General features: G+C 43.1%; 2 protein-coding genes across 2 annotated transcripts in view; both read left to right on the top strand.

Annotated features, from left to right (window-relative positions):
- The window catches only part of DISP2 (dispatched RND transporter family member 2), a 26,483-nt gene extending 18,708 nt beyond the window's left edge, over window positions 1–7,775 (top strand). The window contains exons 6-8 of the mRNA XM_015427211.1: window positions 708–824; window positions 3,469–3,566; window positions 4,377–7,775. Of these exons, the coding sequence (XP_015282697.1) occupies window positions 708–824; window positions 3,469–3,566; window positions 4,377–7,775 (3,614 nt within the window). The remainder of the gene's footprint in view (window positions 1–707; window positions 825–3,468; window positions 3,567–4,376) is intronic.
- A 5,383-nt stretch (window positions 7,776–13,158) lies between these two features.
- The window catches only part of LOC107123872, a 16,166-nt gene continuing 8,514 nt past the window's right edge, over window positions 13,159–20,810 (top strand). Inside the window, exons 1-3 of the mRNA XM_015427214.1 lie at window positions 13,159–13,228; window positions 16,387–16,516; window positions 17,186–17,233. Of these exons, the coding sequence (XP_015282700.1) occupies window positions 13,159–13,228; window positions 16,387–16,516; window positions 17,186–17,233 (248 nt within the window). The remainder of the gene's footprint in view (window positions 13,229–16,386; window positions 16,517–17,185; window positions 17,234–20,810) is intronic.

Here is a 20,810-nt window from a genome sequence, read left to right on the forward strand (position 1 = left end):
TCCCTACACTGATAACAGGTATGATTGTTTTTTTGTTTGTTTAGACAAACAGATAATCAAGTGCCAAAAGAAATACAGTGGAGTCCAGTGTAATATCTCACATAACTGCATAGTGATGCAGCCAAATCCAGCTGTCCAACATAGGAAGATTCTAATAAACAATATAATTGATCTAGACCAATGGCCCATTTATTATTCCTATACCGTTAATGCAGACAGAGAGTAACACAAGCAAAAAAAAAAAAAGACACCAACAACACCCCAGATTCCTACTTCAAAGAACTTAACTTTTAAATTTTGAATCTGTGGGATGTAACATCAGGAAGGAAGGTAAGAGGGAAGCAGTGATAACAAATAAAGGCATTTTATTAAATTAGTTTACTTCATTTATACCTTTCTCCCCAATGAGGACCCAGAGTGGTTTACTTTCTTCCCCCAGCTTCTACTTTTTCCTCACAAACCTGTGAAGTAAGTTAAGCTAAGAGAGAGTGACTGATTGGCCCAAGTTCACCCAGCAAGCTGCCATGGCAGAGTAGGGAATTGAACATGACTCCCCCAGATCCTATTCCAACCACTATACCACCATGGAGAAGGATAGGAAGAAGAGAAACCCATCTCCTACTTATGCACTGGATAAGGATGTCACTCAGCTGAGCTGCACAAAGATGCTCAAATCACAAGTTGATAAAGGGCAATGTTTTCTTTTGTTAGCTACGGGGACATGAACAGGGGGCAGAAGTTCATGCAAGGTGAACGGGAAGCCAGAATAAGGAGAATGGTGGAGCCAGACTATGAAAAGGAAGGTTTCTTTTGTGGTCCTCCCGGTAAGTGATGTCTCCGGTTAGGCCTCTGGAACATAATAAGAACACACTTAGGAACGTTTCCTTAATACAGTGTGGCTACAAAAACCTTCAAAGGTACTTCCCCTTATACACATCTAACAGTGTGTTCACCTGGCATTATAAATACATAGAGGGATTATTTCCTATTTTACAAATAGGAACCCCTAGAAATGGGAGACTATACAATTGATTAAAATGAGATGGAAGGAGGGGGAGAATGAGTAGCTGGACTTGAAGATCCTTCTTATCCTCTACTGACAAAAACAGATCCAAACTAGGCTGATATTTTTAATCAATCCCTTTTAACTTAGAAGAAGAAGAGATTGGATTTATACCCCGCCCTTCACTCAGAGTGGCTTACAAACTCCTTTCCCTTCCCCTCCCCACAACAGACAGCCTGTGAGGTAGGTGGGGTTGAGAGAGCTCTTTTCAGAACTGCTCTTTCAAGAACAGCTCTGACAGAACTATGGCTTGCCCAAGGTCATCCAGCAGCTGCAAGTGTAGGAAGGGGGAATCAAACCCGGTTCTCCCAGATTAGAGCCCATGCACTTAACCACTACACCAAACTTAGGCCATAGATGGTTGTATGAATAACAGTGCCATCCTAAGTAGAGTTACAGCCATATAAATCCATTGAAGTCACTAGGCTTAGAAGGATGTGACTCATTAGGATAGCAGTGTTTATCAATTACATTTTAATCCTGCTGTTGCTCCAAGGAGCTCAGGGCAGCAAATATAGCTCTCCCCTCCTCCATTTTACCCTCTCCATAAGCCTGTGCTGTAGGTCAGATTGACAGCGAGATTGGTCCAAGATCACGCTATGAGCTTGATAGCAAAATGGGGAACCCAGGTGCCTTGAGCATCAGTTGGCTGTTAAAACTACTATACAACACTGGTTCGGCTCAGCCATGTCTCTAGATAGTCAGAATAGTGGTCTACAATATTCCATAAACTGCTGGCAGGCAAGGTCATTGACTGTGCACCAATTTAATCCATGTTAACAGCAAAAAAGGAATCACCCTGGTTCTGAAAGCCCCAAAGTAGGCTGTGTGGATTAACTGCATAGCCCCTCAATTCTCTGCTGGCAGCACTTACTTTCTCCATGTTTCTGTTGTTACTTCCTCTGATTGACAGGAAAACAGTCTACAGGCTGAATCAGTTGATTTTTCTTCCATATTAACCTGCTTAGAATCTAAGCACCAGCTGCACTTCTCTCTTGGCTGTGTTAATGGTGGCTGCTGAAATGGTCCCCAGCAGGCTCTTGGCTACATCAGTGGACCACGACAGTTTTTTTAATTAAAAAGCTTTTGAGAATCACTCTACCTTTTCTTTCTGAGAGATGCTCTACATGGTACATTATATGTTACACTTTAATGGTAATGCTATGCAAAGTGCTTCTTTGGCGGGCCCCAACAACCAGCCCAAGCATAGAAACTCTATGCATTAGAAAGGACTCATATAGTCATTAGAGCTCCACATGACAATAGAGCAGGGGTGGCCAAACTTGCTCAACGTAAGAGCCACACAGAATAAACGTCAGCTGTTTGAGAGCCAAAAGGCATGAACAAATATCACACACACGGTTTTATTGGAAAATATGCAAATTTGCTTTTTATTAACACTAAATTAGACTGTGTGAAAGAGCTGCATGCGGCTCCCGAGCTGCAGTTTGGCCACCCCTGCAATAGAGGAAGGGGTGGGTGGCCAACAGAAGAAATTGCCAAGATAACCTAACATGTAGATTGGCCTCATTCAGAAGCACAAATAACATTCACTGAATTGTATCAGCCTTGAGCCTGACTTTATTAATGGAACTAAAAACAGCTAATATGATAGTAACATTCAAAATTTAATTGACCTGTACAACAAAGCTGTCTTGTGAGCTAGAACAAAAAATGTGTTGCATAATTGCATTAGCAGAACGACTGCATTCAAGTGAGTTACCCACCCCACCATCATTATTCTTCATCCCTTCCCTACCCAGAGCAAGGATTACACTTCAGTCAGAAACCAATAAGAAATCATCACAATAATGCTAATGAGGGAGGCAGGAAAGGAGTCTCTCACACACTGCCCAATACAGCCAGCTACTGTGACCCAATCAGTGCCATCCGAAGCAAAAAGAGCATAACTCTACTTCAGATGGGACTGAAAGGCCACTGATGGGAAGAGGACCAGATCCCAGAAGATGTGCTGCTTCTGTTGAAGACTGTTTATTGACAATGCCTAACTGTTCCTCCAGCCCTTATTGTTTGGGCCTTTTTGCTGTCTAACACTGTAGAATGCCTGTCTTGTCCTTCTATGACACCCTTTGAGAATCCCCAAAAGATAGCCGTGTAAAATAATTAAAACTGACCAAAGTAACACAACACAGTGCATCCTTTTGAGAACAGGTCACTGGATGAATACAAATGTCCTTGTCTGCTAGCTACCACTTACTTGCAGTCCCCTGAAATTGTCTGGGTCCATCCCCAGAGTGAGGAAGGGCTAGCCCAGCCCTGATAGTGAAAAGGACAGATCTCTAGTGCTCTTTTTTTCACCGTCAGAATAGAGTGATTATTCCAAACAGTTTGTCAGATTGCTCTGCTCTTCCGTAACTGTATGTACATTGTTGTTCTGCCTACAGGGAAGAGTTATTCTCAGCTGGTATTTATGTCCACAACTGCTGGGAGCTTATGGAATTTGCAAGCAATACAGTCCATGTGTCAAATGGAACAGGACAAGGTTGGTAGAGCTGGAGGGAAACTGCATGCAGTTATTTCCCTGGCTGATTTTACTTCAAGCTGATACTCCTAAGTAACAGAGAAATCATCACTATATTGTTTTATCCAAATGCATTAGGATTCTACATCTTGCACTGATGTAACGTGCTTACTGACACCCAAACTAAACACACGATTTATCTACTAGCAGAAATGCAGGTCTGAAGAAAGCACAAATTTCAAGAGGGAATATAATAAACTGCATATAACAATACCATTAAAGAGCCCAAAAGTGAATGTGTCACCATTTGAAGTAGCAAGACATTTCAAACCTGAATAAGAGAATGAGGCTTGACTCATTGGCCAAAATCTTAATTTGAAAACTTCTCTGGCCCAATAGTGCTTACAGTCACAAAGAAGAACTATAACTTTTATGTCCAGGACGCAAACTCTTGAGTTTCACTGAGTCCTTTATCAGGGAAAATGATTGTTCAGTAAGACTGCACTGTTCTTCTAATGCATCCTAATAATTTGGAAACAACAGCAGGTCTTTGTACATACAGAGGGCATTACCCCCCTTTCCTTAGTATTGGCTCTAGAACCAGCAGTGTCATCTTTGCAGAGGCTGGATTCTGTCCTCAGGGCTGCCACTCACCAATCCCACCATTATTTCATTGCATTTTGACAAAGGAAAGGACTATGATAGCACCATATATTCACATGTAATGAGCCCACTGCCAAAAGATAAAGATAATAATAGAAGGGTAAAACAGATGGGTACAAAGTCCTTGGGCAGGCCTAATCAATTCTTTTATTTTCGTCTGTTTTCCAGATCCGCTCTCATGCTGAGTTTGGGAATCTCTGTCAACGTTCTGAATCCAATGAGTGCTGTCCCAGTTGGTCTCTTGGAAACTATATCGCTGTCTTGTACAACCGGTCTTCTTGCTTAGAGATTACCCACACCGATGTGTCCCAGACCCTCGCCCTCCTTCGTTCTTGTGCTTCTGACTATCACAAAGGCATCCTTGTTCCTTCTTGCATTGGTCCCAAGACAGAAAGAGAGAAACATGCACAGTGTTCCAAAGTCCCAGAGAAATGCACTCGCTTCCCTGCCGTTTACCAGCTTCTTCATTTCTTAGTTGACAGAGATTTTCTCAGCCCGCAGACAGTGGGATACCAAGTGCCAACCCTGAAATACAGCCTGTTGTTTTTGCCTACCATGAAGGGAGACTCTATGATGGGAATCTACCTGAACAACCTAGAGTCGTGGGACTTGTTTGATAACTACACATCCATCACTGGAATGGATCTGGGCCTTAAACAGAAATTATTCCAGCACTACCTTTTAGTAGATACTGTGTATCCAGTCCTGGCAATTCTAGCCATATTTCTATGCATGTTCTTTTATGTACGCTCAATCTTTATTACTTTGATCATCTTAATGATTGTCTTTGGTACCTTGATGATTTCCTATTTCTTGTACAAGGTGGCCTTCAGATTTGCCTACTTCCCTTTTGTAAACCTAACAGCAATTGTCATTCTCAGTAGTATTTGTGCCAACCATACCTTTGTCTTCTTTGACCTCTGGAACCTTAGCAAGAGCCAAAACCCATCTGCTGGGCTTCTGCAATGGGTAAGACTAACCATGCACCACTTTGGCTATCTCATGACGGTTTCTTCCTTGACAACTGGTGCTGCTTTCTACACTAGCTACATGAGCAACATCACTGCCATCCGCTGCTTTGCCATCTACATGGGAACCTCTGTCTTGGTGAACTTGGTATTCATGTTAACATGGTTTCCTTCATCGGTTGTGCTATATGAACGTTACATAGCAAGGAACTGCATTTATAAACCAGAAGACTACTGGGATAACAGTGGGCATAAAAGTGTCCTTCTGTCTTTCCATCACATCTTCAGGAGACTCCAGAATACCTGGTGCACAACCTCCAAGCTATTATTTGAGAAAGTGCTTCCTTGTGCGGTCATAAAATTTCGATATATCTGGGTCTGCTGGTTTGCTGCTTTGGCTATAGGTGGGGCTTACATTTCTTGTCTCAACCCTAGACTGAAACTCCCCACTCTTGAAATGTCATCTGTACAGGTGTTCCATTTGAGTCACCCATTTGAGAGATATGATGCTGAATATTGCAATGAATTCATGTTTGAAAGACTGGAACGAGGTGAAGACCTACACATGCCCATCACCATTGTGTGGGGCATACTCCCTATAGACAATGGGGATCATTTTAATCCCAAGAGCAATGGCACTCTAGAGATGGATGCAACATTTACAGTCGACAGTCCTGAAGCACAAAGGTGGCTGTTGGACTTTTGCCAAAAAGCGAAGAATCAGACTTTCTACTACTATGACCCAGAGCAAAAGCCCTCAGTTTGTTTCATGGAGGAATTTCACCGGTGGATGGACAGCCGCCAATGCTCTAAGCGGGATCATAGCTTCAACTTCTGCTGTAATCACTTCTTCCCATACGGAAGAAAAGTCTTCCTTCATTGTATCAAGATGATGATAATGGAACAAAACAGAGGTGAGGATGAAACTTACGACTTAGGTCTCAGATTTGATGGACAGGGAAATCTAGTTGCTTTGGTGCTACAATTTCAAACTATTTACCACTATAGCTTCAACTACAGCAAGGCCAAACATTTCTATGATGAAATTGGCCTCTGGGTAAGAGAAGAGATGAAGACAGCCCCTATGGGGCTTCAGAATGGCTGGTTCACTAGTAAACTGGAGCTTTATAACCTCCAGCACAATGCTGACACAGAGACGATGGTCGTGATGGGTTTGTCAATAGCCGTCTCTTTTGTGGTTCTGTTGCTCACCACTTGGAATGTCCTTCTTAGCATCTTCTCCATTATCGCTATTGCAGGCACTGTTTTGGTAACTGTTGGGCTTTTGGTCCTTCTGGAATGGCAACTCAGTGCTATGGAGTCCCTCTTTGTTTCAGCAGCAGTGGGCCTTTCCATAGACTTCACAGTAAACTACTGCATTTCCTACCACTTGTGTCCTCATTCAGATCGCCTGAGTCGTGTGGCCTTCTCCCTGAAACAGATGAGCTGCGCCACGGTCGTAGGGGCCTCTGCTTTGTTTTCTGCAGGCATCATCATGTTGCCTGCCACCGTGCTGGCATATAGGAAGCTGGGCATTTTCCTAATGATGATCAAGTGTGTCAGCTGCGGCTTTGCAAGCTTCTTCTTCCAGTCTCTGTGCTGCTTCTTTGGACCAGAGAAAAACTGTGGCCAGATCCTTTGGCCTTGTGCTCAGGCTCCCAAGGACTATTCAGACGACCCCAGCTCCAACAGAACATTTGCCTGTGGGGGAAGTGGGAAGCAGAACCGGTTACGAAAAGGTGAGGAATCCAATGGTGCCAACGAACAGTATGAGCTCCAACCCCTGGCCAGGAAGCTTAGTGACAGCTTTGATAACAGCACATCCACAAGCAAGCTATCCAACCGGCCATCTGTCCTGTCTGATGACATCCAGCTCCAAGATAGTGGCCATAGAATGCATAGCCACCCTTCCTCTGAAAGGTACCAACAGAAGCTAGAACAGACAGAAGGACACCATGTAGCTCTCTGTCAATGTCCTGCCTTGCAGACATCTTCTCCTTACAAACCTGGTAGTGACTCAGGAACTCATTCAAAAAGTCACAGAAACAGGCAGTGCAGAGATTGCAGATGTCAAAAGTACATCCCAAAGATGTGGAACCATCTTCAGTCAGCCAGCACAATAGATGATGGACTGCTTAGTAAATCTCACTGTTCAAGCAACACTGATCAACACAAATCAGATTATACCTCAGAAACCAGCGACCTGCCAGAAGCCGAAATGTATGAGCTTCACAGATGCCTTTATTCTACTGGCAGCTCTTTCAGTGTTCGGAACGTTTCCAGTGAGACCACCCTCAGTGACTTGGAGCCAAACATAAAACTTGTGGAGTCAGCTAGTTCTTGTCCGAGCCATTTAGACGTCTCCGATTCTAGCTGTTCAACCGAGAGAGGTCAACTGAATGGAAAGAGAGACACCTTGAAGCTGGATCTGAAAGAAACTGTCTTTGATACACCTGCATCAGTGCCTCCGCAAAACAGTTGTTTGAGGAAAACTAGGTTAGGAATAGGGGGAGAGGGTCCAGTTGTTTTGCCAAACAGCAAACCAGATATGCCTGATGTCTGGATCAAACGCTCTGGTGTGCAAAATTCAGGATACTGAAGCTGAAACCTGAGACAAAACAAACACCGTTTCAGGAGCAAGGAAAACAAATGTTGCTTTTGCTCAGGGAGTACAAAGCTGTCCTTGCTTCCTTCCCTGAACTGAGAACAAACTGTATTGTTACAACAGTGAAAAGAACGCATTTTCACAAAGCCAGCAAATCTGATGAGGATTAGAAGTGATATGCTGATGCTGCCCGAGGTGTTTGACCTTCCAGGAGTCAGTGCCATATTCTCAATTATACCGTCAGATTATTAAGCAAGGGTTGTTTGTCATTCCCCTCCTGTGCAATTTGTTTTCCTGACAGGTCAATGGAGAGGCATAATGCTTAGGGAAATAAATGATGACTCGTGGTAGATATTTAAAGACAGAGGGAAATACGCTATTAACTAGCAATTGGTGTGGTGAGTCACTGTACTACTGACAGACTGAACATTGTCAACGGCACAAGAAGTGTCTTTTAATTTAAACAAATCAGTTTTTACCATCCATCATGCAATCTCCTTCGGGGAATCATATCAAAATGGTTTTGTAAAAAATGAGCTTGGACACCTTTGAGCTAAGAGGACTTACCTGTGGTCTTTTAAAATAATGCTGCCGTCCTGCTCACCCTTGAAATGTAATTTAGCTCCAGATCAGAAGTGAACCTGGATTTAGAGACAGACTACTTCTTATTCCCCCTCCCCCCCATTCTCAGTGTACTTAATTTTCAGCGAGATTTTTTTTAGTTTCTGGGAAGGACAAGTCACTCTTCACTTTCTAACATGGATGGTTCATACCTCACTTTAGCCACTGGCTTTCACACAACATGTTTCATTTAATGCTGTACAAGAGATTTTTTTTTTTTTAAAGGTTGCGAATTTATGGAACTCTGCAATTTAATTTCCCCCTTGCATCACTCCTCCCCTCCCCAGCACCATATTTTTTACATCTACCTGTTAAGCTGTTATCCCATCATAACAAATAAACACCATGTTTGATAAATCGCTCTAATGCTTTCTGCTGTCACAACGAATGCCATTATTTACATTCTTTATTAATGGAGGGAGCTCTCCACAGACCTGGGGTCGTTAGAGTTTTCAAGTTTTCTCATTCCTTCATCTCCAACAAAATGTTACTTGGCATTCATATAGTTCTCTTCCTAAAGGTGCATGGACATCACAGCATTCCTTGCAACAGCCTGGTAAAGTCGGCCAGGACCATATAACATATTTATTTATTTCATTAGATTTATATCTCTCCTCACATTGTAGGCTCGGGGTGGGTACCAACATACATACATACATATATACATATGCAATTAAGGCAGATTTATAAATTAAAACCTATTTACAACATAAAAACATAACCTTACCTCTTGCCTAACATCCCCTGCAAGTGAATCAAATGCAAAAAAGATTTTAAGAAAGAGAGGAAAGATTACCTTTGCAGTATAAATCCAAATCCTGCATGACTCTGTCCACTTACATTGCTCACCATTCTGGAAGTCTGCCATGGTTACCCTGCAGGAGCATAATCATTAAGCCTCTTTCCTTAACGTCATCTTTAACGTAATCTTTCCTTTAACGTCATTAAATTCAGATTAAGGATGTACAAGACAGAATGAACAAAGCAATTTTGCTTGGTGTGGGATTAGCAATAAAACCAGGTGAATCTGAGCTAATTTTAAAGCCAGTTTTCAGCTGTCACTTCAATTGCACAGGAAACTGGAAGCAGAACTCTGAAGTATGTTGGACAGTCACTAAAACAAAAGAGCATTTGGGGGTAGAATCATACACACCTTCCATTTTAAATATGCCATTCATAATAAATATTCAAATGGTTTATGAACCTTTGAGATCCACAGCACAAAGCCTTACATTGCTCATCGGGCCCATACACTTGCAAGAAAAAAATAAGCAAAACCACAACTATTTGGATCAAACCCTTTTATCTGGCTCCTGGCCTTGGCTCAAAGTGTGGCTTTTGGAGAAGGGCCATCACCCAGTCTGCTTTGCATGTATTAGATCTCGGATCCAGTGCCTGGCATCTCCAGTTAAAACCATAAGATAGTAAGTTGTGTGAAAGACCTCTGCCAGAAACCCTGGACAGCACAATACTAATCCTGACACTACACACCAAAAATCTGATTCAGTGTAAGGCTGATTTGTGTGTTCAAAAGGGTGAGCTCAATGCCTGGCATCAAGGAACCAGGTTGATCTACTGGCAGCCTTTTCCCCCTCTCATCAGATCTTGGGAAGACATTGTTTACAATACATAAGACTAGAATTTAAGGGAAATAGACTCTCATGGTCAGTCTTCAGTTCTGGAGTTTTTTTAAAAAATTATCCTGCTGATTATAAAATCAAATGTAATGGTTTTGCCTACAGAAACCTACACCTCCCTTTCTCCTTGAGCCTGGAGATCTTACAGTATTTTTCTTCCCAAGTCCCAATAACCACATTTCACTTCAAATTGTACAGAAAGGCAGTTCCACTATTTCTATCATTGTGGGACAAAACTTTCCTGCATAGATCAGGGAGGCAGAGCCTTAACTGGGAGGCAACAGCTGTACTGCTCTTCATCACACTGTTTTTTAAAAAACAAACTAGCTAGAGGTATAGTTAAGCCCAAAAAAACAGAGTCCATATTGATTCCGTGGATTAACACACACACAGTTGTTTGAAACTGGGTTAAAATATCCTTATAGTTCCTTATAACTTCTTTTAAAAAATTACAGTGGACTGACTGGTAAGCAGGGAAGCTCACTCACAGCATCCCAGGTTGTTGTTTTTTAAATACATTTTTAAAAAGCTCATAAAGAGGTGCCAAGAGACCATTTCCTCTCTGTGATGATGGGGGGGTTTGATATGCTGCAACTGTTGCCAACATTATTTGCAAATTGGAGGGGGGACTGTTCTTGTATTTTGCTGTTTTATTTTGAAGGGGAGTAGGGATGCTCAAAACCAAGATTCTAAAGCTGCTGTATCAGTCACATTTTCTCGGGGGTTGTTTCACCAGTCTCAACAGGCCTTAATTCTAAGTATTATTGGAGTCAACAGACGTATGATGACCAGCACAATAAAACTGTATGCAAAAATAGCAAACTACGAGCTAAGAACAAGATACTGCAACTGCATACAATATACAGCACCAGAAACCACGCTCCTGAATTTAGTGGATCCTTCCTTGGAATCGCCACGCTACTAGCGTCACTGCGCAGCTGTAGGGACACCACCTAACATCAACCAACGCCCTCGAATTTGACTGCCCATTTAGAAGTTTGAATCTGGCCGTAGAATTATTGCAGACGAAACCAATTCGCCCCCACTAAACGGCCCGGTTTCGCATTCAATCCTTCGCCTAGAGCGCGAGCCGGCCGTTAGGGCGTGAGAGGAGAGGCAGGGGCGGCCGCCGGCAGCCTCTCCTCGCCCGCAGCCTGGCCGAAGCAAGAAGGGCGGGGGAAGAGGGCCAAGGGTAGCGCTGCGCTGCCCGGGCCTGGCGGGGCCCCTGTGGCGAGGCAGGAGGCAGGGAGCCAATCCCCGGGCCGCTGCCGGGCCGCTGGCCCAATCAGCGCCCCCGAGGGAAATCCCGCGTGTTAAACGCGGGAATCCCCAGTGGGCAGCAAGGCGGTCCTTGCTGGCTCTGGGAAGGTGCTCCTCCTCCTCCTCTGCAGCTTGCAGGTAGGTGTGTGGGGTAGGGGAGGCCAGCAGCGGTGGCGGCCGGGGGGGAGGCGGCCGGCGGCCGAGAGGGAGGAGACCAGCAGCAACTGCGGCGGGAGGGGTGGGAGGCCAGCAGCAGCAGCTGCGGCGGCGGCGGCCGGGAGGAAGGGGAAGCGGGCGGCGGCGGCCGCTGGGAGGAGAAGGAGACAAACAGCAACAACCGGGGGGGGGAGGAGTCGGCCAGTGACTGGGAGGGGAGGGGAGCAGCACCAGCAGCCGCGGTGGCCAGGGGGGGAGGCAGTTTCTTAGCAGCTGTTCCGGCGTTGGGGGGGGGGGGGACCGGGGGAATGTTTACCGCATGCGCTCTTAACTCCTTCCGCGGCTTCTTTAGAGTAGCGGCGCTGGGGGTGGGGCCGTATTTGTTTTGAACGACGGCGGGAGCTGTGTGGTGGCGCCTCTGCTGCTAGGGGTGCTCGTGATACTTGTAAGTTAGCTTGTGTGGGCCTTAGCCTTTCGCATGTTGTGTCACGGGTTTTGCGTATTAAAAGCATTGGGTGAGCGTTGTTGGTTTGAATCTGAGCGCCCCTTTTGCCAGTAAACTGGCTCATGTAAAGCAGGGTTGGGGGTCATTATAGTACTGTGTGGGCGGTGGTGTGCTGGATGCAAACCCGGAAAACCTGGGCTCAGATATCTGCTCAGGCAGGAATATCACCGAGGTGCTCTTGGTCTAGTCGTTAACCTTTGGTTTAGTCTACCTACTGCTAGGGTTGTTGTAAAGGTAAAAGGTCGTTGGAATTGAATCTTTGTCCTTCTTGGGGAACTGGTGAACGATAAATGTAATAGAGGAGAAGTGGAAAACTTATGGAAATATTGAAGGTGTAAGAAAGCATGCATGTTTGGGAGCAATTTCCACTTTCTTATGAAACCTAACCCTCTTTTGCTGATTTAACAATGTATAGAACCCTAGAACCCAAAATGTTTAAATTTTACAAGTTTAGATGAATTTGGTTTTTTACAAGCAATATTGCTCAGTACTATAGACAAAGTGGAGACCTAGAGACCGCTGCGCCCTCAGTCTTTAGTTCTTGCCTTCTGAAACACAGGAATAAATAAAAATAGGCAATGCATGTTTTGTAGTAAACAGAAGAATATTATTTGGACAGAAAGTTTCATATTTATTTACTTATTTATTTGGCCTTTCTCTCCAGTGGGGGCTTGCATTGTTCTCCTGCATTTTATCTTCCTAACAGACCTGTGAGGTAGACAGGCTAACAGTGTTCAATGGTCCCGCAGCAAGCCTCCATGGCAGAGTGGTGATTTAAACCTGGGTCTTCCAGGTCTTGGTCAGATTCTCTAACCACCACACTCTGTTGGGTTTCAGTTATAATAGAATGAGTAGGATATTTGGGAGATCAGGTTGAACTTTATAGCACCTGCCTTAAAAAAAAAAAACCCTTCATTTCGCAGGCAACCTGGGGCCTAATTCAGACTAGGCCCATGGCATGAGGGGGACTGCCAGGAATCTGATGGGAAGGGAGGGCTGCTTGTCTTCCATATCTGAGGTCTAGAGGTGAAAGTGTAGCTTCTCCTCCTCTCCAGGTTTTCATTTGTTTCAACCATTACCCTTGAACTAGCCTCCTTCAATTCTCTGTGCTTCATGAACCTTACGAACTGTAATGGCAGTTTAGAGAAGGGTGCAGTCCTTCCTTCCTTCCTTCCTTGTCTTTCAGGCTTTAAGCATCATGTGCAGTGAGAAGTCCAGGATCCCTGTTTTCCGTTTCCGAGAACCCAAAGTGATCAATGTTCCTGAAGGTCTGTTAACATATTAAGATCATTACTGTATTTGGGCTGGATAGCTCTTTCTTGTCTTACAAGCCCCTTCCTCTAGATGACTTCTTCCTCTAGATGACTTCTTTAGCTGAATAGCTAAGGTAGTTGATTCTCTTAGAGAGGATCACACAAGTGCTTGCCATGAGTGAGGAGGTATTGGTAGCTCTGGGAGACTGAGGTCTGACACCCCACCCCCCCCCCCCACCCCACCATGGAAACTCACTGGGTGACCATGGCCAGTCACACTCCCAACCTAACCTATCTGTGACGATGGGATGTAGGAAAGGAGGCGATGTGGGCTGCTCTGGGTCACCAATGGGCAGAAAGGCAGGGTGTAAATAGATAAAAATGCTGTGAATTTGTCCATGTGCCCAGTGAAATCACATCTTGTTTTTCCAATAGCTGATATAGAGCAGTGTTGTCCCCTTGTTTGTTTGTTTTGAACTAAAGCAAAAGGAATTCCCACAGAGCTGTAGATACTGATGACGTGCAAATTATCCAAATATCTCTTAAACAAGTTCAAGGTCCCTACAGTCTTCCCTAATTTCCTATAATCCTTTTTTTGTATTGGAGTCTTAATTCACTGTACTGTGTTGATGCCCATTGAAAAAACTAGCTAAAATGAGCAAACAAGCTAAGTTGTGCTGCACAAGGGAAGGTGAATCTCCAAGGGCACATTGACCAATCTGGCATTCTTTTCTGATAACAGTACTGGTGACAAGTATGTTTCCTTTTTGGTGAGATCCAGTGGGCAGGTATTCACTTCATTTGGGATCTAAGCAAAGCACAAAATTAGTTCTAATACCAGGTTGAACTTTTCAGCATCAATAACAATATTACATAGGACATTGCTCGTTTGATGTCTCCTCATATTTATTGTATGACTGCGCTTATTGGATGTCTCTTCATACGGACTGTTATCAATTTGCCCGGCGTAATCGCTTTGAGTCTCAGTGAGAAAGGCGGATGATAAATTCAGTAAATAAATTAATAAGAAACATTAGGGGTGTCTTTTAAGTGCTACAGAAATAATGTGCTTTATATGGAGAGAAGAGACAGGTCCTGTTTATTTTGCTCGTTTAGAAAATTTGGGTGCTGCTTCTTCAGACCTGCTTGAAATAGCTCACAACAATAAAGCAAAGTCAAACAAATAAAAACAACCAGAACCAATCATAATAAAAAATGATGATAAATCATGTCAATAATCTAGGGCATAACAGCACAAAAAATGGAACTGGCCAAATTGCCATTGATAACAAATTCCAAAGGCTAGGAGAAGACCATAAAATGTTTTCAAAAGGGAACTGTGGAAAGAATTTTCAGAAATATAGAAGGTTTGGATTTAAAATGAACCAAATAGTTTTATGAAATCCATATACATATCTGTCTCTGCCCTTGCTAGAAAAAAACAGGCTTGACCTTTCTTTCACTGAAGATGTAACACATTCAATTCCCAGGAAATTCCTAGGGAAACTCCACAGATGTGAAACTTGCCAATACCCCCAATTTCCTAGATAATAAAATGTGTGGCCATTTGGGCAGCTGGCAAGACAAGCTAACTTCCTGAAATACAGAGAGTTCACACACACACCCTGCTTTCATCTCTCTGATAACATCAAAGGACAGTTTACTTCCCATATTGGGGAACACCTGGAAGAAACAATGACACTGTATTGATCCTGTAAAATGTGTACACTTTTGTTGTGTGAGACCAAGGAAAGGAAACAAATTTCCTGCAAGACAATTCCAACTTCTAAGTGTTAATTTCCAACTGTAATATGATTATCAAGGGACCCCTTTGATCTTTGGTATAAATACTGGTCAGTTACAACAGACCCCTGCTGACTCCTCTTAGTCAGTCAGAGAGACCTCTCGTTCGCGCATGCATGGGGTGGGGGAAACTTTGCTGCATGTTTATTTTTCTGTGTATTCCATCAATGTTTAGGAAATAGGATTCTACTGTGTGGCAGGCTGGCATAGCGTCTTGCGGTCATCTTGCCTGACAAATCTCTGAATGTTTTTCTATAATAAAGATAAGTTTTATTTTTAGAAGAGACCTTTGAATGTCTCTGCTAGAGCCTTAGTGATTTCCAAGCTTACACTTCTGCCTTAGGTAAGGAGGCAAACACACAGGAGACACACGAACCAGAGGAGGGAGAGTGTGGGTGGCATGGGTAAACACACTTTCACAAACACGTGCAGCCACCCACATTTTCTTACAACAGGAACACTTAGTTAAAACCTCTAGCTGCAAACTCCTAATTCTGAGACAAGTAAGGAACAGGGGAACACACAAATGCAGAAAAATAAAAGGAAATCTTTAGGAATCTGCATCTTTGAGCTGCAGTTCAAGTGCAATATTAGGAGGCAGGGTGTTCCTCAGGGATGGGGAATGGAGGCAGAAGATGGCGGAACATACCAGGGTCAGTGAACTTAAGAGAACTAACAGAATGAAAGGGAAATGAGTGAGATCTGAGGCAAGAGAATGCAAGCATTTGGCACAAGGAGGAGAAGTTGAAAATGAATGTGATGCTGGAAAGGTGAGTCAGTGAACACAAGAAAGAAGAGCTGTGATCAAAGCTAGAGGCAGAGAAGACAAGATGGGTGGCAAATTTGGGAATGCAGAAAGAGGTAATCCTGGAAAGTGCATTGCCGTAATAAAATAGGAATTAACCAAGACTTTAGTTGCAGCAAAGGGAGAATAGGAAACAAAGGAAAAACTCCAGGGTTGGGGATTCTCCTGTATTTTTCCTCTCTTGAGCCAATTTTTTGGTTAGCTGATTTTGCCTCCGCTTTGGCTGCTATTTGATCTTGGATATCTATCACAAACTATGTCTCAAAATCAGACTTTGGAATGTTGCCCATCCTCATTTTTCATCTGTTTCTCTTTTGGCTGTGCTTTGTTCATTTTCCCTGAGCCTGCCGTTTCAGAATTTAATGATGCTTCAGTCCATCTTCTTTTCATTCAAGCTGTTGCTTTGTCTTGCCATTTCCATTTGTTGACTGGTTGTTCTAAACCTGGCCTGTCTTGATCACTGCAGCAGCCTCTCCTCCAACCCCATTCTTCCACAATGACATATGGAAAGCCCTGTCCCGGCTCACTTGTGGAATTAATTTTTCTTTTGGTGCCTTATTTGCAGAGCGACAACCATTGCTTCCTTCAAAAAGGTATCTCAACAGCAGTGCCAACGTAGAACCCTGCAGAGATCGTGCTTTTGTGTTTGGGGCAAAGGCTCCGGAAAATATTGCCTTCAAAGAGGCAACTCACTGGTAAAGTGGAAGTTTACTTCTATCGATATTATTGCAACCCTTGGTGTGTTGTCCCATAAATGTGACACTTATGCCAGATTTGAGTAAATGTCTCAAGATGTGCAGTGGAGGAGCCTCTTTATTTTCAGAAACCCAGAGTATCAGACCATGTGGTCTAGCAGTTAGAGTGCTGGACTCGGATGTAGAAGAGCCAAGTTCAAAGCAACACTGTGCTAGACCCTGACCTGGATAGCCCAGGCAAGCCCTGTCTCATGAGATCTCTGAAGCTAAGCAGGGTCGACCCTGGCAAGTACCTGGAAGGAATACCAGGGCTGGGATGCAGAGGCAGGTAATATCAAGCCACCTCTCTGAAATATCCTAGCCCCATTAGGGGTTGCCAGAAGTCACCAAGATTTCTAGGCTCGTAAGCACACACACACAATTTTTAAAAAGCAGCACTGTGCTGCGGAACTTTGCTGGGCAACTCTAGGCTGGTCACTTTCAGCCTAATGTAACTAATGTACCTTGCAAGGCTGCCATGAGGATAAAGTGGAGGACAAGATATTGAGCTCTTTGGAGGAAAATGCATGAAATAAGGAGTTGTGGTTATTTGGAATAGCTGGCTTTGTTTTGTTTGTTTTTTTAAAATCCCCAAACCCACATCAATCCTGATATCCTACTCCTATTAAGGGTCACGAAGATAGTGCCGCCACCCCCCAAGAAAGCAACTGTACAATGGTGAGTACCTGTTTCTGCATCCATTTCTACTTTTATTGCAATTTCGGTTGACATGTATTAAATTAGGAAAATACACTCCTATACAAGTATCTCTCCCTTATTATAATTGAATAGCAACGTTCTATATTGAACGTTCTAAATTTGGCCCCTTTAGTGTTTGGCCGGAAGAACTGTCAGTCAGAAGACGCTGGCTAGGTTGACTGGCTGCTTTGTGCAGTCCCGCCCATCATTTCAAGGTCTTCTGCATATGGAAGCTGATTGGACTTCACTCCATTCCACACCTCAAACTCCCCCCCTTCCCCGGCAAGGCAGTTGGAATTTTCAGTTGCATAGACAGATACAATGCCATACTCCCCACCCTACTGTATTCTGAGGTAAAATATGTCCTCACTCAGAACACATCACTTCCCCTTCAAAAGAAACAAACCCAATAACACAATCATGCCACACCACAAAGACAACAGATCACACCACAAGCAGAATACCACAAGGCAAAAAATGATAGGAAAAGGTGCCAGCAGTCACCCCATTACTGCCACAGAGAGCGCTTCAGAGGATGGTGTGCAGGTCCCAGGTTCATGTTTTAAAAGCAGCCTGGGGAATTATGGACCATTCACACACTTTCAACCTTAACATACCTCATAGAGTAGTTGTGTGGATCATATGAGGGAGAGGAGAATGATGTCAGCTGCTTTGGTTCCCACTGCAGGGAAAGACTGCCCTTTCTGAGGCTGGGCGAGGGGAATGTAAACCTGAAGACAGACAAGCAGATAACGGTAGGCTGATGGTTGCCTGGAAAGGACATAGGGTTGCCAACTCCAAATTGGAAACTTCCAGGATATTTTGGGGATGAAGCCTGCTGAGGGTGGGGTCAGAGGAGGAGGAGGAACAGGGGTACCTCAGACAGATACAATGCCATACTCCCCACCCTCCAAACAAGCTGTTGCCAGTCTCCAGGTGACAGCTGGAGAGCTCTTAAAGCTCTGGTGCTAATTCAAAGTGTTGCAATTTTGTGTTTTGGAAAATCTTTAGGAATTGTTTGGTGCATTTACGATGGGGCACCCACCCAGAGCCTCTGGCATTTTCTCACTCTGCTGGCATCAAAACCAATTTAAGGCAAAATACAGATATGGAGACACTTCAATCCTCCTTTGCATCAATTTGTCTTTGTTGGCAATGGCAACCCTAGGCCTGCAAGCACTCTCAGGGTGACTTCATGCCTCCAGACTGGCATGGCATCACTAGCCCTGGCTGCCTATGGAAGCTGCCTGGGTGATTTCGGAGCAGCCACAGACTTTCTGCCAAACCTACCTTACAGTGTTGTTGTGCAGATCGCAAAGCCGAAGAGAATGAAGTAAGCTGCTTTGCTCCCCCGATAATGAGAAAGACAGATTTTTGCCTAGAAAGAGGCTGCTGAGAGGGGAGGAGATAAAGTTGCCAGCTTCAGGTATGGTAATTCCTGGAGATTTGAGGAGTGGAGCCCGGAGAGGGGGACCTCAGACAGGTACAGTGCCATAGACTCCACCCTCCAAACCAGCCATTTGCTTCTGGGGAACTATTGCTGCCAATCTTGGCCCAGCAGCCATCAAACCATTCTCTTCAACCCCCTGCTGTGCAGCTGACTTTTCCCTAGGCTTTTCCCTAGGCTTCAATAGAAGTGTGTAACTGTTCTTAGGGTTACTTTGGTTCAGCCCTTCCAACTTGAGAAAGGGAAATGCATTTTTGCTATGGATACAGAATTAAAAATGTGAAGCACTTTCATTAGTTTGATGAGGTGTTGTTGCTGTATATTTATTTTATGCACTCATTTAAGTTGAACACAAACTTGAAGCAACAAACTGAACTTGTCAAAATTCCCACTGTGGTTACAAACATAAACAAAGGGGAAAGAGACTGACATAGAGACCAAGTAGGAGCAAGTGAAATACTAGGAGTCATGAAACTAAATGTTTTCATTAGCAGCATCAATATTAACCTTTCCAATAACTCAGGTCAAATCCAATCATTCTAGAAGATGGGGAAAGCAAAATTTAATCACACTCCACATTATGTTAGTTTTTACAGGACTAAATATGGAGGTAATTGGCCATCTCTCCCGATAGTTAACGAGAAAGACAGATTGAATGTTTCTCAGAGCTCTCCAACACCAGCTGAATCTGGTGTCCAAATTTAAATCAATCAGATTGACACTGTTTGCCCAAAGCCAGAGCACTCCCCCAGAGCCTCTTTCTAGATCTCGTTGTATTGTTTTCACAACGGGCTTTACTGCTAGTCATAGTATAAAGCTAAAAAAAAACCTAATAAAAAGGTTGTGTAACCCAAAACCAAATGCTAAACCACTTTACACTAGAGGAGATCACATTTAGATTTCTCGCAGTGCAGAGCATTTGGATAACATAAAAAATGTAATTTTGCTATACAAAAAAGTTTACTAATATTTGTCCAAAAGAATCCCAGTTATTTTGCTGTTTTAATACTTCACCAAAAGTGATAAATATTCCATTATAAATATATAATAACTGTTAACCAGTATTTATGACCATTTATGATACAATCCATACAAATACAATTGCTGAGAGATGCTGGCACATTCATTCAACTCTTCAAAGTCCATGAATGTTCTACTAATGAAGTCACTTTTGTGTTCCTTGTGGAATCTCACAGAGAATACCAGAGACCTAATGTGCTATCCCAGATTTCAGTGAGTTTCCAGTGTCTTCCTCAGAATTGCAAATTAACAACAGTCAAGCAGTTATTCTGGAACTGTACATCAACATGTACAATAAAAAAAATTGAAACAAAAAGGAGCATCCTTAATATTTGGTATACAACATTGGAGGTAGCCAGCTGCATGCAATTAACCAATTAATGCTAGAGAGCTTTAGAAATAGGGTGTAGCACCCTGATTTGTTGAGAACCTCATGCGGTTTTTGGAGATTACATAGACAGTGGTTCGCTCTATGGAAAGCGATTTGGACTGCATAATTCTTTTTTTTTTAAGTACCCATAGGTACACTTTTATTAATTTTTTTTAAATCTACAACAAACAAATCTACACACTACAAACAGACACTCTACTACACATAACATATATACCAAGAGTAGTTACATTATATGCTTATAGAGTTTTTATTAATTAAGTAATTGCATATATCAAATACTTTCCATTCTTCTATCTTCTGTGTTCTCAAGTCCATTGCGCTATTCTTGCCTAGTCTTCTATTACATTTGCATTATACCAATCATAAAACTTTTTCCATGTTTTTTGAAATGTCCACTCTTTACTTAATCTCATTTCTAGAGTCAGTTTATCATTTTCTGCTGTTTCAAAAAGTTTATTCACAAACTCCTGTTTCGTTGGTATCACCATGGTTTTCCAATATTTGGCATATAAGATTCTTGCAGCTGTCGTCATATAAACAGTCAAATACCTATTCTCTTTTTCATAATCCTTTGGAAATATATTCAACAGCAAGACCTCTGGAGTAAATGGAATCCTTGCTCTTAGTATCTTCTCCATCAAACTATGGACCCATTTCCAAAACTTTTTAGTAACATCGCATAGCCACCACATATG

This window comes from Gekko japonicus, unplaced genomic scaffold (genome assembly GCF_001447785.1).
Source record: "Gekko japonicus isolate JY-2015 unplaced genomic scaffold, Gekko_japonicus_V1.1 scaffold1077, whole genome shotgun sequence".
In the NCBI taxonomy this organism is placed as follows: Eukaryota; Metazoa; Chordata; class Lepidosauria; order Squamata; family Gekkonidae; genus Gekko; species Gekko japonicus.